Source organism: Schistocerca nitens, chromosome 2, assembly GCF_023898315.1.
Source record: "Schistocerca nitens isolate TAMUIC-IGC-003100 chromosome 2, iqSchNite1.1, whole genome shotgun sequence".
In the NCBI taxonomy this organism is placed as follows: Eukaryota; Metazoa; Arthropoda; class Insecta; order Orthoptera; family Acrididae; genus Schistocerca; species Schistocerca nitens.
The window spans coordinates 823,519,952-823,540,652 of record NC_064615.1 but is presented as its reverse complement, the minus strand read 5'-3'; the positions used below and the strand labels follow the sequence as shown (position 1 = coordinate 823,540,652).

Genomic DNA, 20,701 nt, shown 5'->3' with positions numbered 1-20,701 from the left:
AATGTTGGGGTGTTCGAATTTATGAAAAATGCTTATTATTCTGCTCTAGAGAATATCACAGTGCACACTGAACTAGTTGCTGAGTTCCTATCAGGTGCATTGTTTATAGCAGTGACAACAGTGAACTCATTGTTGACAATACATGGAACCCTTATCTCCTTTCCATCCTGCCTTTTACAAATTGGAAAGTGAGAGGTTAAAACCCCCATGCAGACCTAGTACTTTTTGTCACTTATTGTTCCTTTCGCCAAAAACAATGATTTGCCTGTTTGAAAACTAAAAATGGGTGAGGTCTTACCTCTTCAATAGAATCCTACATTGTTGAGGACTGCAGTGTTCAAACTGGCCATTGCGTTGAGGATCACTTATGTACATGTATGCTTACAATGCCAAATTGTCTCCCAACTTTGTTGGTTGGTGTAGTTGTTTTGAGGGATTTGCGTTGAATTATTCCAGAAAGTGAAGGTAAGGCTCAATGAGAGGGCTGAGGTAGGGAATTGGGTTAGGCTGAGATGAGAGGCAGGTGTACGTGATGAAGGGTGGGAAATGATAAGGAATGCATGGAGGGTTAAGGGGTCTGGAGGAGTAGAGGAGTTGAATGGTGGGAGGGATAGGGGGAGTGAAGGGATTGTGGGTGTGTAAGTTAAGTTTCTGTGAGTAAAAACAGCTTTGTAGAATGAGTGGTTGTATTCCTCCATACCATTGTTTGTTTCATCCTGAATTTTCAAATGTGGTATTGGGATGACTGGGTAAACAGGAACAGGGAGATTAAGCTGCTAAATAAAATTTTTTGATTGCAGTCACACATGGAAAGGAGTCATAATTCTCTTCCAAATAAAAGATGGTGGTATGATGAAACCCTGTGTAAAGCAAGCTTCTGAAGTATACAGTTGCTATAAAATGAGTAAATGTATTTTTATAAAAGTCTTCATTTGCTTTCTTAGGTGTCGGCAGACATCGGCCAATTGAGATATATGTCAAAAGAAAATGATTATGAGGGAGATGACAACCACTTCTCATACAATGGAAGTGTTGCAGGAGAAAGGTGTTTACTACAATAGCTCAGCTTTTGAAATAATTGTTATAAAATAGATTTGGTTACAGTGAAAATGCCACATGCTTGTGGGCAGATGGATATTGGAAAAAGAAATGTTCAGCGGTAGATGTGGCTTGTGCATAGGATATGCTGACTAACTTGCAAGTTTCGCCTAGTGTTTTAGAGGCTTGACTACTAACAAGATAGTTCTGAGAATATATGACTACAGATGTCGAGTCAGTGAATATGCTGTGGAACTTCAACATCTCTGGGTGCTTCTTTTCTGTACAAATCATCAGCATCCTCATTGCCAGATTTGTGAATTGTTATTTATTAAGTTCATACATACTGTGCATAATCCAAATCATTTGATTCAGATGCAGGAGATGTATCAAGAATTTGTTGAGATCTCCACGACAAACAGAGAACAATTTACAATAATAACAGTATCTTAATTATAATACGATTTTTTATAGGAAAAAAATCTAATGCCAATTTACACCTTGCTCAAATTAGCAGTTCAACCTATGTGAATTATTATATGAAGTAGAATAATTTTTCCCATAGGATCTTATGCCTGAGGGGTGATCTGTGCATACAGCCGTTAAGGCGGTACACACTGCCAAGAAGTGGTTGTGCCAATGCGCAGTTCCCAAGCCGAACAGGTTGCATTTGGACAGATTAGTTCTTTATGTGTGGAAGATTTGCCTGGCCCTCATCTTCAGTCAGTCACTTTTGTGACCAGCAGGTGTGGCATCTCACAGAGTTGAAATTCCCTTCCACAAGTGGACGGCTGCAGTTTCATGTAGAAGTAGACTGCCTCAGCATTTTCTTACATTGTTGTTGTTGTTGTGGTCTTCTACTCTATCCTGTGCAAGCTTCTTCATCTTCCAGTACCTACTGCAGCCTACATCCTTCTGAATCTGCTTAGTGTATTCATCTCTTGGTGTCCCTCGACGATTTTTACCCTCCACGCTGCCCTCCAATACTAAATTGGTGATCCCTCGATGTCTCAGAACGTGTCCTACCAACCGATCCCTTCTTCTAGTCAAGTTGTGCCACAAGCTCCTCTTCTCCCCAATTCTATTCAATACCTCCTCATTAGTTATGTGATCTACCCATCTAATCTTCAGCATTTTTCTGTAGCACCACATTTCGAAAGCTTCTATTCTCTTCTTGTCTAAACTATTTATCGTCCATGTTTCACTTCCGTACATGGCTACACTCCATACAAATACTTTCAGAAACGACTTCCTGACATTTAAATCTATACTCAATGTTAACAAATTTTTCTTCTTCAGAAACACTTTCCTTCCCATTGCCAGTCTACATTTTATATCCTTTCTACTTCGACCATCATCAGTTATTTTGCCCCCCAAATAGCAAAACTCCTTTACTACTTTAAGTGTCTCATTTCCTAATCTAATTCCCTCAGCATCACCCGACTTAATTCGACTACATTCCATGATCCTCGTTTGCTTTTGTTGATGTTCATCTTATATCCTCCTTTCAAGATACTGTCCATTCCCTTCAACGGCTCTTCCAAGTCCTTTGCTGTCTCTGAAAGAATTACAATGTCATCGGCAAACCTCAAAGTTTTTATTTCTTCTCCATGGACTTTAATTCCTACTCTGAATTTTTCTTTTGTTTCCTTTATTGCTTGCTCAATATACAGATTGAATAACATTGGGGATAGGCTACAACTCTGTCTCACACCCTTCCCAACCACTGCTTCGCTTTCATATCCCTCAACTCTTATAATTGCCATCTGGTTTCTGTACAAATTGTGAATAGCCTTTCGCTCCTTGTATTTTACGCCTGCCACCTTCAGAATTTGAAAGAGAGTATTCCAATCAACATTGTCAAAAGCTTTTTCTAAGTCTACAAATGCTAGAAACGTAGGTTTGCCTTTCCTTAATCTTTCTTCTAAGATAAGTCGGCTTCTATCAGTTTTTCCATTCGTCTGTAAAGAATTTGCATTAGTATTTTGCAGGTGTGATTTATTAAACTGATAGTTCAGTAATTTTCACATCTGTCAACACCTGCTTTCTTTGGGATTGGAATTATTATTCTTCGTGAAGTCTGATGGTATTTCGCCTGTCTCATACATCTGGCTCACCAGATGGTAGAGTTTTGTCAGGACTGGCTCTCCCAAGGCTTTCAGTAGTTCTAATGGAATGTTGTCTACTCCGGGCTCCTTGTTTTGACTCAGGTCTTTCAGTGCTCTGTCAAACTCTTCACACAGTATTATATCTCCCAATTCATCTTCATCTACATCCTCTTCCATTTCCATAATATTGTCCTCAAGTACATCACCCTTGTATAGACCCTCTATATACTCCTTCCACCTTTCTGCTTTCCCTTCCTTGCTTAGAACTGGGTTTCCATCAAAGATCTTGATACTCATGCAAGTGGTTCTCCTTTCTCCAAAGGCCTCTTTAATTTTCCTGTAGGCAGTATCTATCTTACCCCTAGTGAGATAAGCCTCTACATCCTTACATTTGTCCTCTAGCCATCCCTGCTTAGCCATTTTGCACTTCCTGTCGATCTCATTTTTGAGACGTTTGTATTCCTTTTTGCCTGCTTCATTTACTGCATTTTTATATTTTCTCCTTTCATCAATTAAATTCAATATTTCTTCTGTTACCCAAGGATTTCTACTAGCCCTCATCTTTTTACCTACTTGATCCTCTGCTGCCTTCACTACTTCATCCCTCAGAGCTACCCATTCTTCTTCTACTGTATTTCTTTCCCCCATTCCTGTCAATTGTTCCCTTATGCTCTCCCTGAAACTCTGTACAACCTCTGGTTCTTTCAGTTTATCCAGGTCCCATCTCCTTAAATTCCCACCTTTTTGCAGTTTCTTCAGTTTCAATCTGCAGTTCATAACCAATAGATTGTGGTCAGAATCCACATCTGCCCCTGGAAATGTCTTACAATTTAAAACCTGGTTCTTAAATCTCTGTCTTACCATTATATAATCTATCTGATACCTTTTAGTATCTCCAGGGTTCTTCCATGTGTTAACTATGATTAAGTTATGCTCTGCGCAAAATTTTCTTACATGTCAACAGGTTATCCTGCAACTAATGGAGCTGGCCTTCTGTCGGTTTCAATGATGCAGACGGAATAACCAGACACTGAGACCTGAGAGGAAAGAAGGGGGAGGGGCGGTTATAGTGATCAATGACACGAGTCCAGTCCGTCTTATGGGTGACTGAATGCGCTCCAGTGTTTTCTGCTTGACTATTGTTTAGTTTCAGAGCTTGAGAGGATTCTTTTATGCAGAGATTGCAGACTGAAAGGTGTTCTTGCATAGTCTTTAGGTGTAGTTTCTCCACCCTGCCCTGTTAGCAGAATATTGTTACACCTCCTTTGCAGTGACATCATGGTGCTGAATTAGGTATTCCTGATGCTCTCTCTCACACAGTTTTTGGCTGTCTACTCCTTGCTTGCATATGTTCGTTATGCAGCCATTATGTTCTGGACAAGCACCTTGATGTTGTTCTAGACAGCTCAAAAAAATTTATTTTCTGCTGTAATACTATTTTGCTGTGCAACATTCTTACATCTTTTAGAAATTTCATTTGGAATTTTGTATTCAGATCTCCTCCTTACTGACTTAATTACATGTTCACATCTTCATAATCAATTTTTTTCTCTATTTAAAGCTAATCCCATAAAGCATAATCACTTTCATATAATTCCTTAATCTATAACACTAATTCCCAGATGAATTCTTACCTTTATTTATTAAAGCACGAAGCTATGATGTGACTTAATTACTCCATATTACTTCTTTTTATATTACCAAACCAGGCAATAGGTAACTGATGAACAGGTAATTCTGGGTGTCATCCATCCCCTCTGTGATGCTATAAATTTGTCTAATGAGTGAAGGGTATTTGGGTTTAACTTATCATTCAAAAAGGTTAAGCTCTGAACTGAATGGATCTCCAATGCTTCTTTACCCAAAACAGCAAAGAGTTTGTCAATTTGATCATTGCCATACCTGTAATCATGGTTGGAAGGTGGGAGGTTATTCCGGCTATGTTGCAAACAATACCATTTGTTAGGTTGCCCCTGCCCCTTGTTTCTAGTGGAGTCATATCCTGCAGCTTCCCATTCTCATAACTACTCAGAATTACACTTTCCATAGTGAAGACTGAATAAAGCCATTGTGTGCCCATTTTCTGAAAATACGGTTTAGGTGGTTAACATGTCCCTCTGACATCTGTCGCTTCATATTCCCCCAGTTTGGACCACCCTGCTTGGCCTGACCATGATGCCCTGTTGCTGTCAGCCCCATAGCTCTTTTGAAGACATTAGGGCATAAGTTTCCCTGTTCTCTGAGACTGTTGGCACTTCACTGGTTCATACCCTACCCACTTTCCTACTGCGCCCCATTTCCGTGATTAGCGGTGTACAATAAAACACTGATACTGGACATTTAAGCATACTATTGGAAAACATACCTACACATGCAACCTTGCGCCATCCTTACTGGCTTCAACTACTGACTTGTGATAAACCAGTGCCAGGCTGCCTTTATTTGGATCTGTTATGTACCCTAACTTTTTTGTAAAATCGTCTTGTTCTCTCCACAGTCTGGTTAGGAAAAGCTGCAACGGCAGCAGTGTGGAGTTCAGTTGCACATTTATTGCATGGAAGTCAACTTGCTACAATGTAGTTGCTTCTGACCTTGCATCATTTATACTGTCTGTCAAAACCTGTAACAATCTGTCAATGGCTGTTTGCCCATTCAGTGTATTCAGTTGGTTCTGTACTGTTTTGAGATGACTGTTTATGGTCTGCTTGTGTGCTTCAAACATACATAAATTGTGTTGCTAACTCCAATACCATCCTTGTATTATTCAGTACACCCTGTTCCATGTTTACCAGTTGTTTGGTATGCTATTCTACCGTGGCCTTAGTAGTGGCTGCATCTTTTGCACGTGGCCCACTGTGTTGTGTAAATTTTGTCCACTGTCCCGAACACTGATCTCAACAGTTTTCCCACCTGCCTTTTTCTGTCCTCTCTTTCTCCGAACTAGTGCTCTTGTCACCCAGTCAATCACCTGTTTAGCTTCTCCTTCAGTTTCCCATAAGAAGTTATAACCTGTGGTATTCTTCCTGAACTTCTGCCAGAATTCCATTTTTCACACATTTGCCTCAATTCCATGTAAGTGTCATCCAACTCTCACACCTCGCTTCTCATTTTCCACACATGACTCAACATTTTAGAAATAGTGAGTTGAACCTTTTCGATACATTGATTTGCTTGTGGATGGAAAGGACTAGTGCGAAATTTTTGGATGTAAAGCGGGAGACATAACTGCCATAAAACTGACACAAAATTTGTATGCTGATCTGTAATTATAGTATCAGGAATGCCAGTTGTTAATATCCAATTGTTAACCACCATGTTTGCCACTGTGCTAGCTCAGAGGTCCAGAATTGCTATGATTGCTAAAACTGGGAAAAGTGATCTTTTATTTCAGAAGGTAGCAGGGGTAAAATAGAGACTATTTAACAATGTGTATGGAAACCAGATGGAATTTATAAAAATTGAGGGGCATGAAAGGGGACAGTGGCTGAGAAGGGAGTGAGACAGGGTTGTAACATTTCACGATGTTATTCAGTTTGTATACTGAGCAAGCTGTGAAGGAAACCAAAGAAAAATTTGGAGTAGGAATTAAAGTCCATGGAGAAGAAATTAAAACTTTGGGGTTTGCCAATGACCTTGAAATTCTCTCTGAGACAACAAAGGACTTGGAAGAGCAGTTGAACAGAATGGACAGGGACTTGAAAGGAGGATATAAGATGAACATCAACAACTGCAAAACAAAGATAATGGAATGTAGTCAGATTAAATCAGGTGATGGCGAGGGAACTAGATTAGGAAACAAGACACTTAAAGTAGGAGATGAGTTTTGCCACTTGGGCAGCAAATTAACTGATGATGGTCAAATGAGAGAGGGTGTAAAATGTAGACTGGCAATGGCCAGAAGAGCATTTCTGAAGAAGAGAAATTTGTTAACACTGAATATAGATTTAAGTGTCAGGAAGTCCTTTCTGAAAGTATTTGCATGGAGTGTAGCCATGTATGGAAGTGAAACATGGATGACAAACCATTTGCACAAAAAGAAAATAGAATAATTCTGTAGATCAGATGGACAGAACATGTAATTAATAAGGTGGTATTGAATAGAATTGGGGAGAAAAATAATGTGTGTTACAGCTGACTAGAAGAAGGGATTGGTTGATAGGACACATTCTGAGATATCAAGAGATCACCAATTTAGTAGTGGAGGAAAGTGTGTGTGTGTGTGTGTGTGTGTGTGTGTGTGTGTGTGTGTGTGTGGGTGTGGGTGGTGGGGACTACAAATCATAGAGGGAGATAAAAAGATGAATACAGTAAGCAGATTCAATGTGCAGAGGATGTAATTGTTTAGAGATGAAGTGGCTTGCACGGGGTAGAGTAGCATGGAGAGCTGCATCAAACCAGTCTTCGGACAGAACATCACAATAACATATTTATTTCCAGCTGTTGCCATATTATATGGTCCAAAGATGTCCAAACCAAGAATTTCAAAAGATCTCAACATTCACAGCAATCTTTGCAATGGAATATGCCGATAACTAAGATCTGTTCTTTGCACACATGGTGCACAGTCTTTCACATACTGTTCAACATTTTGTTTTCTGGTTCTTCACCAAACTTCTCAGCTTTGCACCAGTCTTGTTCTATGTCCACTATGACTTGCCAATAGTTGGTCATGTGCCTGTCATAATACTTCGTTTCTAAACAATATGGGAGCCACCTCGTGTGGTTCACATTTTATACTTCCACATAGCAAACCATCATGTGTCTCAAACTGTGGCTGTGATCTAAATGTCCGATAGTCTCCATATGCTGCTTGTACCTTCTGCCACTCTGACAAGCTTTTACCTAGTGCCTAATGTGTTCCTGTTTGTGTGCTTTTCCCCAGGTCTGTATACCACTTCATAATTAAACTCACTTAGCTTCAATGTCCCGTGTGTTAACCTACTGGAAGAGTCTTCTAGTCCCAACAGCCACTTAGGGGAAGCGTGATCCTTAACTACCTTAAACATTTGTCCTTATAAATAACACCTAAAGTAGATAATATTATAAATAATAGCCAGCACTTCATTTTCTGTAAACACAAACCAGTTTATTGTTTTACAACCATCTAGATCACTCCCACATGAACACAATGTGCTCCCTACAAAACTTCATTCTCTGTTGTGGAATAGTTATGCTTTGCCGTGTGTCAGCTTCTTCAATGCGTAAGCCATTGGATATATCCTGGTATCCACAATTTGAGTCAAAACAACCTTGTTGTATTGCTTGCATCACACAGCAGGATGAACTCTTGCTCAAAGTTAGGAAATGTCGACACAGGACTTGGATATGGAGGCATGTTTCAATTTCTCAAATGCCACTTGTTTCAATTTCTCAAATACAGCCTTCACTGACCAATCAAATTTCACCCCTGTTATCAATAAACAATTCAAAGACTCAGCAATTTGTGCTAAATCCATCTCAAATTTTCTATAATAATTACAGAAACCTAAGAATGACTGTACCTATTTCATAGTCTATAGTGGAACAGAGTCACGAACCCCTGATATTAGTCATGGATCAGTTTTTACTCCTTCCAGACTAAGTACATGCCCATGATAGTTTACTTCTGTTAGAGCAAAGTGGTGTGTAATGGCATGGAATGTTAGACATGCTGCCTGCAGTCTTCTAAAAACTACTTCCATCCTTCTCATATGTTCTTGCATATCCTTTGAAAATACAATTATGTCTTGAAGGGAGACGATACATATTTTAGGTTTCAGTCCCAGAATTACTCCATCTAAGAGTCTGTGGAAAGCAGCTGATGCATTCTTCAGTCCAAACAGCATCCTACGATACTGGCAAAGCCCCCATGGTGTGGTAAAGTCTGTCTTCGGCCGGTCTTCTGGAACTATTTCAAACTAGTGTTGGCTGCTCTTCAGATCCGTGATTGAGAAGTATCTACACTGACTGAATGTATTGAGGTTTCTGTAATGTTAGAGTCAAGGGATATTCTTCAGTGATAGCCTGTCTGTTGAGGTACTGATAATTGCAATAGAACTTACATTTCTTGGTATCATCTGATGATTTTGTGGGCACAATCACAACACTCACAGTGCAGGAGCTATCACTATTTTCAGTGATTGCATCAGCTAACTGCTTGTCAGTGAATTCCTCCATCAGTGTTTGTAAATCCTATACACAACAGTGTTGCTTGCTGTCAGTATTTTATGTTGGTTATAGTTGTCACTGGTAAAGGACCCATCAGATTGAACAAACCCATGAATCTGAACACTAACTGCAGAATAGCAAATAGCGTGCTTGTGGCTATGGTCCTCACTCAGCCTATCAGTATTGCCTTCCTTTAAGATACTCAGACTGACAACCTTTAGGCTTTTGGTAGACTATCCTCATCCATGCCAAAATTGTCCACACTTCAGGGAGCTATAAATACTCCATCTATATCTGTAATGCATACTATACTCCTATCAAATTCCTCATTGTAGTCCAGTAGTTCTACCAAGCACAATTCACTTGGTAGGCCCATACCTGTGCTAATCCAGATCAGTTTTCCTGTACCTGCTGGCATGTAAATTGATGTTTAGCATACCTGTACACAGTTTAGCTGGAAACACCTTCGTGACAGGTGTATCTTGTGATGTTGTTTCACCAGCAGCTCTCTAACACCCCTCCCCCCTCCTCCCTCCCCCGACCCCCGGAAGAAAAGTTTCACCAAGCTTGATCATATGCCATGAAGTATTATAACGTGATTTTTATCCTGAATATCAGAACTGAGAATTGCACATTACCCCTCACCACCATGTGGCACACACTTCCATATGCACCTTAAAACTCTTGCCCTAATGCTGTAGGTGAGCAGTGTTGTTCTCAATGAGTCCACCTCATTGTTAACACACTTGTCGCAACACGCACTGAGGTAACAAAACCATGGGATAGAGGTACAGATATATACAGATGGAGGTAGTATCGTGTATGCAAAGTATGAAGGGACCGAGCTATCATTTGCATTCAGATGATTCATATGAAAAGATATCCATTGTGATTATGGTTGCACGACAGGAATTAATAGACTTCGAATATGGAACAGCATATGGAGCTGGATGCGAGAGACATTCCATTTTGGAAATCGTTAAGGAATTTAATATTCCAAGATCCGCAGCGTCAAGAGTGTGCTGAGAATACCAGATTTTAGGCATTACCTCTCACCATGGACAGCACAGTGGTCGACGCCTTCACTTAATGACCGAGGGCAGCAGCGTTTGCTTAGAGTGCTAACAGACAAGCAGTTCTGCGTGAAACAATTGCAGACATCAATTGGGATGTATGATAAACATATATGTTAGGACAGTGTGGTGAAATTTGTCATTAACAGGCAGTGGCAGCAGATGAACAGCACGAGTGCCTTTGCTAACAGCACAATATCACCTGCAGTGCCTCTCCTGGGCTCATGATAATATTGATTGGACCCTAGATGACTAGAAAACTGTGTCCTTGTAAGATGAGTCCTGATTTCAGTTAGTAAGAGCTAATGATAGGGTTCAAATGTGGTGCAGACCCTACAAAGCCACGTACCCAGATTGTCAACAAGGCAGTATGTAAGCTGGTGGTGGCTACATAATGGTTTGGGCTGTGTTTATGTGGAATAGGCTGGTTTATTGGCTAGAAATTGTTATGTTCAGCTTCTTGGAGACCATTTGCAGCCATTTGTGGACATCTGTGTTTCCAAACAACAATGGAATTTTTATGGATAACAAAGTGCCCTGTCACAGGGCTACAGCTATTCATGATTGGTTTGAAAAATATTCTGGACGATTCAAGCAAATGATCTGGCCACCGAGATTGCCCAGCATGAATTCTGTAGAACACTTACGGGACATAATCGAGAGGTCAGTTTGTGCACAAAATCCTGCACCGGCAACACTTTCCCAATTATGGACAGCAGCAGAGGCAGCAGGGCTCAGTGTTTGTGCAGGGCACTTCCAACGACTTGTTAAATCCATGCCACATCGAGTTGCTGCACTACGCTGGGCAAAAGGAGGTCAACGCAATATTATGAGGTATCCCACGATTTTTGTCACCTTACTATGTACTGTGGAGACTGAAGCCTCTCCCTATCCAAGAGGGTCAAACTAAAAATACATATACACCTGTATCCACCAAGACTTCATGTTCCTCATTATTTACTTTGCCAAGCAAGCAACAATCTCTCTCTGCACACATACTTGCAGTGTACCGTTTTATTGGGAATGACATTCAACAGTTACGGCACTACCAACAAACGCTTCCTTTGATCCTGTTTATCTTGCTTCCTATTCCTGTGTCACATGCCCTATGGTCAACCTCGCCATGCCTGAAACACTGCAGCTAGTGGCATTGCTTCATTACACGGCCCATCTGTCCGCATCTGTAACAACTAACATGAGGTGAGAAGACACCATGGTCACTTTGTTTCTAAGTCACAATATCGATCTCTTCCGGCTGTGTGGAAATCTTGATAGCCAAGGACAAATCACTAAGTTTTTCCATTATGTTCACTAAGGCCTTGGTGTCCCCTCCCCGGGATTCTCTCTCCCCACTCATGATTTGTAACACTTCCTGTACCTTCTGCAACTCCTCATTAACACAGTTTTGCTTTACTTCATCCTGGATAAAGTAATGAAGTTACTAGGGCATGACTCTTGTGAAACTCTTCAGAACTTCGGTGGTGTCGCTTAAAGTCATTGCATTACATTTCTGGTTACAGCATAACATCTGTTATTAATTATGCAATAGAACAAATGAGAATGCATTGCACCAATGCTATATCAATAAGCAAAACAATTACACTAATATTTCTGATGTATCATGGCCCAGTGGGACTTATCATGGCCCAGTGGGACTCACTACACTGCACTGCTGTTGTTTGTGGCCAAACCTTCTGCAAATATATCAAGTTACTGGCTCTAGTACAATGAATTCAAGCCCCTACAAATTACAGTACTGGTACTTAGTTGGCCTTAAATATTCCTCTCTGCTGTCGCCCTGGAAGTGTGACAGATCTGCAGGTTCCTGTTGTCCAAACAGTGCCACCCTGAGGTTCATATGCTTATCTTGTCAACTTAACATTGCCTCAAAATAAAAGAAAAAAGAAACAGGCCAACAAAAATTGGTCAGTCACTGCACCACATAGTGATAGATGCTAATGATGATTTCTGATGTGCAGCAGTGATTCATCTGTACTGCCTGAAGCTGACAAACACTTCTGGCTGCAAATTGTAGGGATTCACTGGATGTGGCCTCCTACAAGGGTTCAGGATGGTTGAGTGGAGAGGTAGTGGTGAGGACCTGTGTCATGCTAAAACTGTCAATGAGATAGCATTAAATTGACTCCATTTATTGCTGAGATTTTACAGTGATTCAGTCTCTCGCGTGGCATGGCCTGGTAGCAGCCATGCTGTGTCTGCATTGCAGGAATGTGCTGATTGACATGTCAGTGCCTTCTGTGAAAACTGTGGTCATAGCCATTGGTGTTGCCTGCGGTCAGGTCGGCAACATTAAGAGGTCATCCTGCAACTAACGGAGCTGGATTTCCATTGGTATCAGTGATGCAGATGGAATGATCAGACTGTGAGCCATGAGTGGAAGGAAGGGGAGGATTATATAGTAGTGGACAATGCAATTGCCCTATACCAATTGTGCTCCATTTCTTCAAGTGCGTAATGTTTTTTGCTGGACTAATATTTAGTTTCAGAACTTTAGAGCATTCTTTTACACTAGGTTTGTAGCCAGAAAAGCATTCTTGCATTGTCAAATTGCATCCTGCCCCTTTAATGTAATATAATTATGCTGCCTTTGCAGTGATGTCACCTGTTTCCACATGATTAAATTCAGTGGAAACAGTTAACAGTTTAACTTTTAATTGACTAGGTTGACCTCGAGGAACATTGATTTCCAATACCTGTTGCACGAGCACTAAGGCTTACAATCCTTTTTAAATGGTGGTGTTGCTTTATCATCCACAGTATTTTGACACCGGATGGCAGGTACATGGTGGGTTGTATGAGAAGTGTAAGCTGCTAGATGGCACATGCTTCTGTTCCTAGTGAAATTGGGAGTGCTTTTTCCATTCATCTTTTTAGAACACTAGTGAATCCAGCAGTAATTTCTATATGTGTATGGGAACTGGATACATGTCTTAAACTCTTTATCCCCCCCTCCCCCCTCCCCCCCCCCCTCCTTCCCGCCCTCTAACGATCTTCTCCCATATCACGTCTCTGTCCATCTCTTCCCCTCGTCTCTGTCCTCCTCCTCCTCCTCCTCCTCTCCTCTCTCTGACCTGATTTATTGTTATTGCGAACGTAACCCTGATTAGGAATAGAAATCAATTTGAATGGGTGAATTGGATGGAATCATTAGTACACAGGGTATGAGAAAGACCTTTCCAGCTGCACTATCTGTGTAGCTTTGATAACAGTCTTTGGCGTAGTTTTAATCTGTGAGCAGGTAGGATTAGCAGTTTAGCCATAAACACAACTTTCCTGTAATCAACTGTTGGATGTATCTGAATACCAAACATTCAGTTTAAATTATCACCTTTGACCATCTGTTTTGTCGACGTTCCAAATTATTTTATGCCCAAGCTCCAACTGAGCAAGTTGGTCTCAACTGTGTCCGTTGTTCTGGTCGTAATGGATCACACTTGAGAAATTCTTAATTGATGTGCATCCAAGCGCTGTCTGTGCTCTTCATCAGGTCTCATTGACTCAACGATTGGCCTGCATAGCACGTACATCGACTGATATTTTGACACGTCACTGGTCACATTTCTTCCAAAGAAATAAACCACATAGTGCAATCAATTGAATGTTTGCAATATACCAAATTACCATGAACAAACATCAATTCAATATTTGCAATACATCACAAAGATATGATCGGCACTGATAACATACTGAAATATTGCTTTCAATTGTATGCTTTTTCGCAAAGTATGCAGAATTTGTCTATCTGACTGAACATTGCCTCATTTTGTGTGTGTGTGTGTGTGTGTGTGTGTGTGTGCGCGCATGCGTTATGAAAACTCCTGACAGCAAAACTGTTAAACCGATTGTCACATTTCTTTCATTGGATTTTCATACAAAAATATGATTAAAATTTCTGACTTTTCCTGTGATTTTTCCAAAAATTTTCTTTCATACAAACCTTGTCCTCACAATGAAAAAAGGAGGATGAAAAAATCTGCCAAATTAGTCAAGCCATTCTCAAGTGATGATCTTCCACACATACAGCAACTGATTTTTCTTTATATATACAGATAGGTTTACCTTTATTTACATAAAAATTATGTAATGTTTTAGGCAGTGAAAGAATATAACTGATCTCGAGAAATGTCCTTCATTTCTTACAATAAATTAGTATAAATATTGCATTACATTCAGGAATCCCAATTTTCTCTGAAGAAACCACTAAATTATTTTTGTCACAATTTTAAAACATTCAAATAAAGGGTTCAGTAGTGCATTTTATTTTCTGACAAGAGGTTAGTTTGCACGACAGAGGTAAGGCCCTGCTTTAAATGATTTTATCAGGCACCTTAATGTACGTCAGAATCATCATTTTTCCAAAATTTTTGGTAGTCGTCTTTGGGTTTGAGTCCTTACGTCTGTTCCTGGTGTACCATTCAGACCCACCATATATTTTGTATCAGGCCATCCTCGGTTTGTGTCATTATGTCTGTTCCTGGCTCACCATAGATTTTGTATCAGGCCATCCTCCACAGTATACAATCCTATCTAGTTTCTAATTTTCTGCTTCCTATTTGGATATTGTACCAATTTTTCACTTGGGATTGTGTCTAATTCTCAATCAAAAGAAAAAGAGAAACACTTACCTCTTTTCACTCCTTCTTTATGCCTAACATTATTTGTGCGAAAATAATTACAGTTCTTTTGTTAAGAAATTGTTTGTGCTCTTATTTATATAAGAGATAACAACATTCACAAAAATAAAGACAAACAAAAATATCATACAGAGATAGCAGTATAATGTGTTATCCTAGTTGGCAAATTATTTTCTATTTAAATAATGCCTCTGTTAACATATTTATTTTATTATACTCTCTTTCAGCAATGATGATTGAAGTAATGGCAGGGAAATCTGCAGCAATACATGGATTGGTTCATGATGCCACACCTTTCAAATTTTCTGAAAAACAAACGGCAATAGAGTATTTTGGCAGTATGCTTGAAGCAGGTAAGTTATTTTTAATCATTTGTGGAGCAGATTGAACAGACAAATAAAATAACCATAGACTGCTAATTACCCAAAATAATGAGTAATGATAACCTCCAAAGAAGCTGAACAGAAACAGTTGAGACTTTAGATCTGTTCTTACACTACTATTACACACAGGCATATAAAATTATGTTGCTGAAGTTTGCTAATGATTATGTGTGGACTAAGTAGACAACTTTCAGAATGGAGAAATAAAAGGCACGTAAAGTTTGAACATCAGCTTAGAGGAAACAGTAAATTGAAGGAGGAGAGGGGATCCTGGATAGGGTGAGGGGGGAGGGATGATGGCTCCCCAAAAATGCAAGAGTTTTTTGTGTGAGTAAATAAGTGAAACAATCACAATTAAAAACAATATGAGTATGTTTTACTTTTTTCTGTGTCAATAAAATAGTGTTGTGGTCCGCAGCCAGTAAAAGTAGCATTATTACATAATTCATTGTATGTCTTGTTCACATGCCAGCACTTTTTTGTGTAAAGACTGTATGTCAGACTGATGTGTGATATGAGTGAGGCTTCTAGGTAAATGATGCTCTGAGACACAACTTAAGTCATAATCAAGATCTGCCTGAAGTTTCTTCCGTGTTACCTTCAGTTTCCTTCGTATTTTCATGAAACAGGAGTCTTCTGACTGCATTTTCCATCCAACGAACCAAACCAACCATTAAGAGAACTTTTCTCAAACAGGGACAACTCTTAACTGACTTAATCATATAAAATCTTAACTCTTCTGAAAATTGTAATCATTTAGACTGTGATAGCTGCTACTTGACATGAAAAATCCTAACTCTTATGAAAATTGTAATCATTTAGACTGTGATAGCTGCTACTTGACATGTTTCAAGTTATTGTCTCTCTTTGTTATGATCTTACACTTCATCCGTGGCTGCTACCTAACTGCAAAACTTCCTCTTCTTAACATTCCTGCATAACTTAGGCTTTCTAATGATGTTGGAAGTCTGCAGCATTGCTCCTGTTTCTACACATGTCAAACAGAGCAAAGTGGACACATTAGAAATTCTGTGAGGCTTTTTGCAGATGATGCTGATGTATACAGAGAAGTAGCAACACTAGTAAACTGTGACTAAGTGCAGGAAGACCTACAGAGAATCTGTACTTGCTGCATAAATTGGCAGTTGACTCTTAACTTAAACAAATGTAATGTGTTGTGCACAAGGCTTGAAAACCCATTGTTGTACAGCTATGCATTTACAGAACAATCTCAGGAAGGAATCACATGCATAAAAATGTAGGAATTCGCATACAGAGAGATTTAAGGCAGGTAAGGCCCTGTACCAGATAGGGTTGTTACGGAAGATCCGAGGAGGAACACCGCATTTCATTAGTGATTCATTTAGTAAACGTGGAAGCATCAATGGAGATATTCATCCAACTCCAGTGGCAGATGCATCTATATCTACATGATTACTCTGCTATTCACAATAAAGTGCCTGGCAGAAGGTTCAGTGACGAGAGAGGCAGAGAGGCATTGTGCATCCAGGGTCACTTTAAGACCTAAAGGACACAAGCCACTGCTTGGGTTGCCAAGCTGAGAGGGGCACTGGAGGTACCACAGCTGTAAGGTTTCTAAAAGGTTTATCACAATTAGTAGCAGCCAAGCTGAGAGGGTCGCTAGGGCTACCCAAGTGCAAAATTTGTATACAGTTTGTTCACATGTAGCGATGAAAACTGAAACAGGTGAAAGTGTATGAGGGAATAGGGGGGTGCCAAATGATAAGTTGCTTGTTTGGAAAAATGTTGTCAAATCTGCCCTGTGCGCATTTTGGCATGATATTCTAGAAGACTCAAACAATATATTGCTGTCTCGTACGTACATTTCACAAAAAGCCAATGAAGGTAAAATGGGAGTGTGTCAGTCTGACACAAAGGCTTACCAACAATTCTTCTTTCAGACCATTCACGACAGGAACAGTAATGTGGGGCAAGTGACAAAGGTACACAAAGTACCTCCACCACACACAGTAAAATGGCTTGTGCAGTATAAAAGTAGATGTAGTTGCCAATTATAAAGGCATTAGACTCACATTTGTGAAGAACAAGTCTGAAATCCCCATCCATTGCATTATAGGTTTCCTGTGATTTTCCAAAATTGTTTAATGTGATGGTTACAATTTTTCCTTTTTTAAAAGGAATTTCTGCATCATCCTTAACATCAGAGCTTCTGTTCCACCTCTAATGACGATGTTGATCAGATGTCAGACCCAAATTTTCCTTCCTCCTACAGTGGCTGGAGATTCCTCTCCTATGATACAACAAATGGCTAAACATAGTTAACTTTTAAATTCAAATTATGTAAGGGCATTCCCTTTTTAAGAGCCTTCCTGTTGACACCCAGTTCCCACTTCTCAACTGCAACCTATCCAGTTCATATCTAGCTTCATCTAATTGGGCTAGTGTGGTACAAAGCAGTCAGATTAAGATTTATGAAATTGCTGAGGCAGTATTCACCTCGTAGCAATTGGTTTGTAATACACTGAATGAAGATCAGGATAAGAGAAAGCTGAACATGTAACAGATACCTCGTTTGTTACCTCCAGACCAAAAATACTCAAGGGAGAGTTTTCAGAATCACATCAGAAAAATTGAATTATAATCCCAAAGATATCTCGCATGTTTGTGTGTCTGTAGGCAATATGTGAATCTCATGTTCTGTCAGAAGGATAAAAATGGTATAAAAATTGTGGGCTTTCAAAAGTGAAAGTGCCACATGTGTCATCTAGCAGCTAATATTGTTGACTACAGGTACAGAGGTGTGAGTTTCAGTGATCGTCTCTGACTTCCTGTGCTGGGGAGATCTCAACCAGGCCACTCAGCCTTGTGAAAGCAAATGAGAAATCACTTAGTAAAACAGTCTTTAACTACATTAATATTCTGCAACCATAATGAAATGCATGCCATAGAGAACTACCAATTGTATCACATGTTAGGGTTTCTTCCCATTAGATTCACATACGCTGGCAAGAATGATAGCTTAAATACCTCTGTTCACGCTGCAATTATTGTAACCAAGTATTCGTGGTCCCTGTGGGAACAATATGTAGAGGTCTGTAGTATATGTCTAGTTTCCTCACTTTATTGTGGCTCTTGCAACTTTCTATGGAGGGATTATAGGATAACTGGAGTGTGTGTAAGTTCAGATGCTCTTCCTTGGACCAAACAAACCTGCATTATTTTGTTTGAGTCCTATTTGGTATGGCTCGCATATATTAAGCAAGATTCTAGGATGGACAACATGACAATTTCATAAGCAATCTCTTTGTAGACTAGCTCCATTTTCCAAGTATCCTACTAGGGAACTGAAGTCTGTCATATGCTGTACCTAACCTTCGACTGAGCCTTCATGGTCATTCCATTTCTTATCCCCACAAATCACTACACACAGACATTGTTTCCCCCCAGGGGGCTTGTAACTCTGGCTGGTTTGTGCTTGGCTACCAAGGGGCCCCAGCCTTTGCAGAACTTTTTCCCTTCCGTGCTGCATGTCTATCCTCTTGCTACTCCTTTTCCCCTGCCTTGGGGAACATGTCTGGGGTATTATTGAGAATGTTTTGCATTCTGTTGCTGACCTGCGAACAGTCTCAACTTTCTTTTTGGCCCCTTTTTCCGTTCTTTGTTTCCCTCCTCCTCTCGTTCCTCTGCTTTGGCGTTTGAGGATCCTCTTTTTTCTTCCTCCTCCTCCCTGTGTGCTCCTGAAGGCCGGCCCACACGTCTGACGCGTAAAAGGTGACTGGGTAACGAGTAATTCCCAGCCCCGGCTCGACAGGTAGGGCTCGCACATACCCCTGGTACAGGCCAGGCCCAGGGAGGGGTGATTGCCTGAACTGTAATCTTCCCAGATTTCCCATTGGTCCCTCTGTCAGATGTTTGGGAGGTGTTACCTGCATTCTGAACAATCACCTAAGGCAGGAGCGTGCCATCAGAGACACTGGAAATCATGGGGGATTTCCTTGTGATGAGTCACTCATCCTCTCCATCATCGATGTCGACGAAATGTAAATGTAATGAGGCTACTGATTTGAAGATTCTTTCCGCTGCACCGCGGTTGTTCCTTGTGGTATCACATAGTAAGGACGGTCAGTCCTTCGCCATGGTCAATCCGTTTATTATTCAGAACGGTGTTGATGCAATTGTGTTGGCCCTGTGAACTCCTGCTCTTGTTTACGGAATGGCACCTTGCTTTTGGACATGGCTTCTGATGCTCAAGCACAACAACTACTTGCTGCCTCGCTTCTCCATTGCTACCCTATTCGTGTCGAGACACATAGAACTTTAAATTCTTCCCGTGGTGTAATTTACACCAGGCTGCTTGACGGTCTAACTGAGGCAGAAATACAATCTTACCTCTCTGATCAGGGTGTCATTTCCATTCATTGTGTAATGCAAAAGGTCAATTCCTCCTTGGTGCCCACCTGCACTATTTTCCTCACTTTGATAGGGTGGTGCTGCTGTCCAAGATTAAAGCAGGCTACGAAATCATAACAGTCCGGCTGTACATTCTGAATCCGATGTGCTGTTACCAGTGTCATCAGTTCAATCACACAAGAACGTCTTGTCAACATCAAGCCAAATGCGTAACCTGTGGCAGGGGCGAATGTCCAACTCCTTCTCCCCGTTGTATTAACTGCAATGGGGGCCACGCCGCTTCCTCCCAGAGTTGCACCATCTATCTAGATGAGCAGGCTGTTGAAGAGATTTAGGTAAAGGAAAAAAATTCCTTACCCAGTAGCTCGCAAGTTACTGGCTAGTCACAAACTGTGTGTTCTCCCATCTGGCACTTATAGTTCAGTTCTTGTTTCCCCTCGCTCCATGAAGGACATGGCTACATAGACATGCGACCTCAAATTTGGCTCTGAGGTTGTGAAGTCACCCATTATCAAGGTAGCATCACCATCACCCCGTCCTTCTGTGCAACCCCCCCATCCTTCTGTGCAACAAACTGTCAAACTCTCACCTAAAGGGGTGGAGCTACCCACTACACAACCGGCAGGCAGGAAAGGCCAGAAGGAGTACTCCAGAGAAGACTTCCTCCGTCCGTCAAGCCAAACACCACCCAAGTCGTCTTCTGTTCAGAAGGGCTCGAAAAAGTCCGCTAAAGACAAATGGTCTTCCCCTTCACCAACTCGAAGATCCTGCTCGACGGTATCGCCACGTGGTCGGTTAGCCTGGCCAGCCTCTGTCTCGCTGGTGCGCATCACCAACCGTTTTTCAGCGTTGGACCCCACTGACCACCTGCACAAGCACACCGATGCTTGTGTGGACGCCATGGA

At 40.8% G+C, this 20,701-nt stretch overlaps 1 protein-coding gene across 1 annotated transcript in view; it reads left to right on the top strand.

Annotated features, from left to right (window-relative positions):
- The window catches only part of LOC126237080 (DNA-directed RNA polymerase I subunit RPA2), a 213,062-nt gene that overhangs the window by 171,308 nt on the left and 21,053 nt on the right, over positions 1 to 20,701 (top strand). The window contains exon 18 of the mRNA XM_049946878.1: positions 15,249 to 15,374. Coding sequence (XP_049802835.1) covers positions 15,249 to 15,374 — 126 coding nt within the window. The remainder of the gene's footprint in view (positions 1 to 15,248; positions 15,375 to 20,701) is intronic.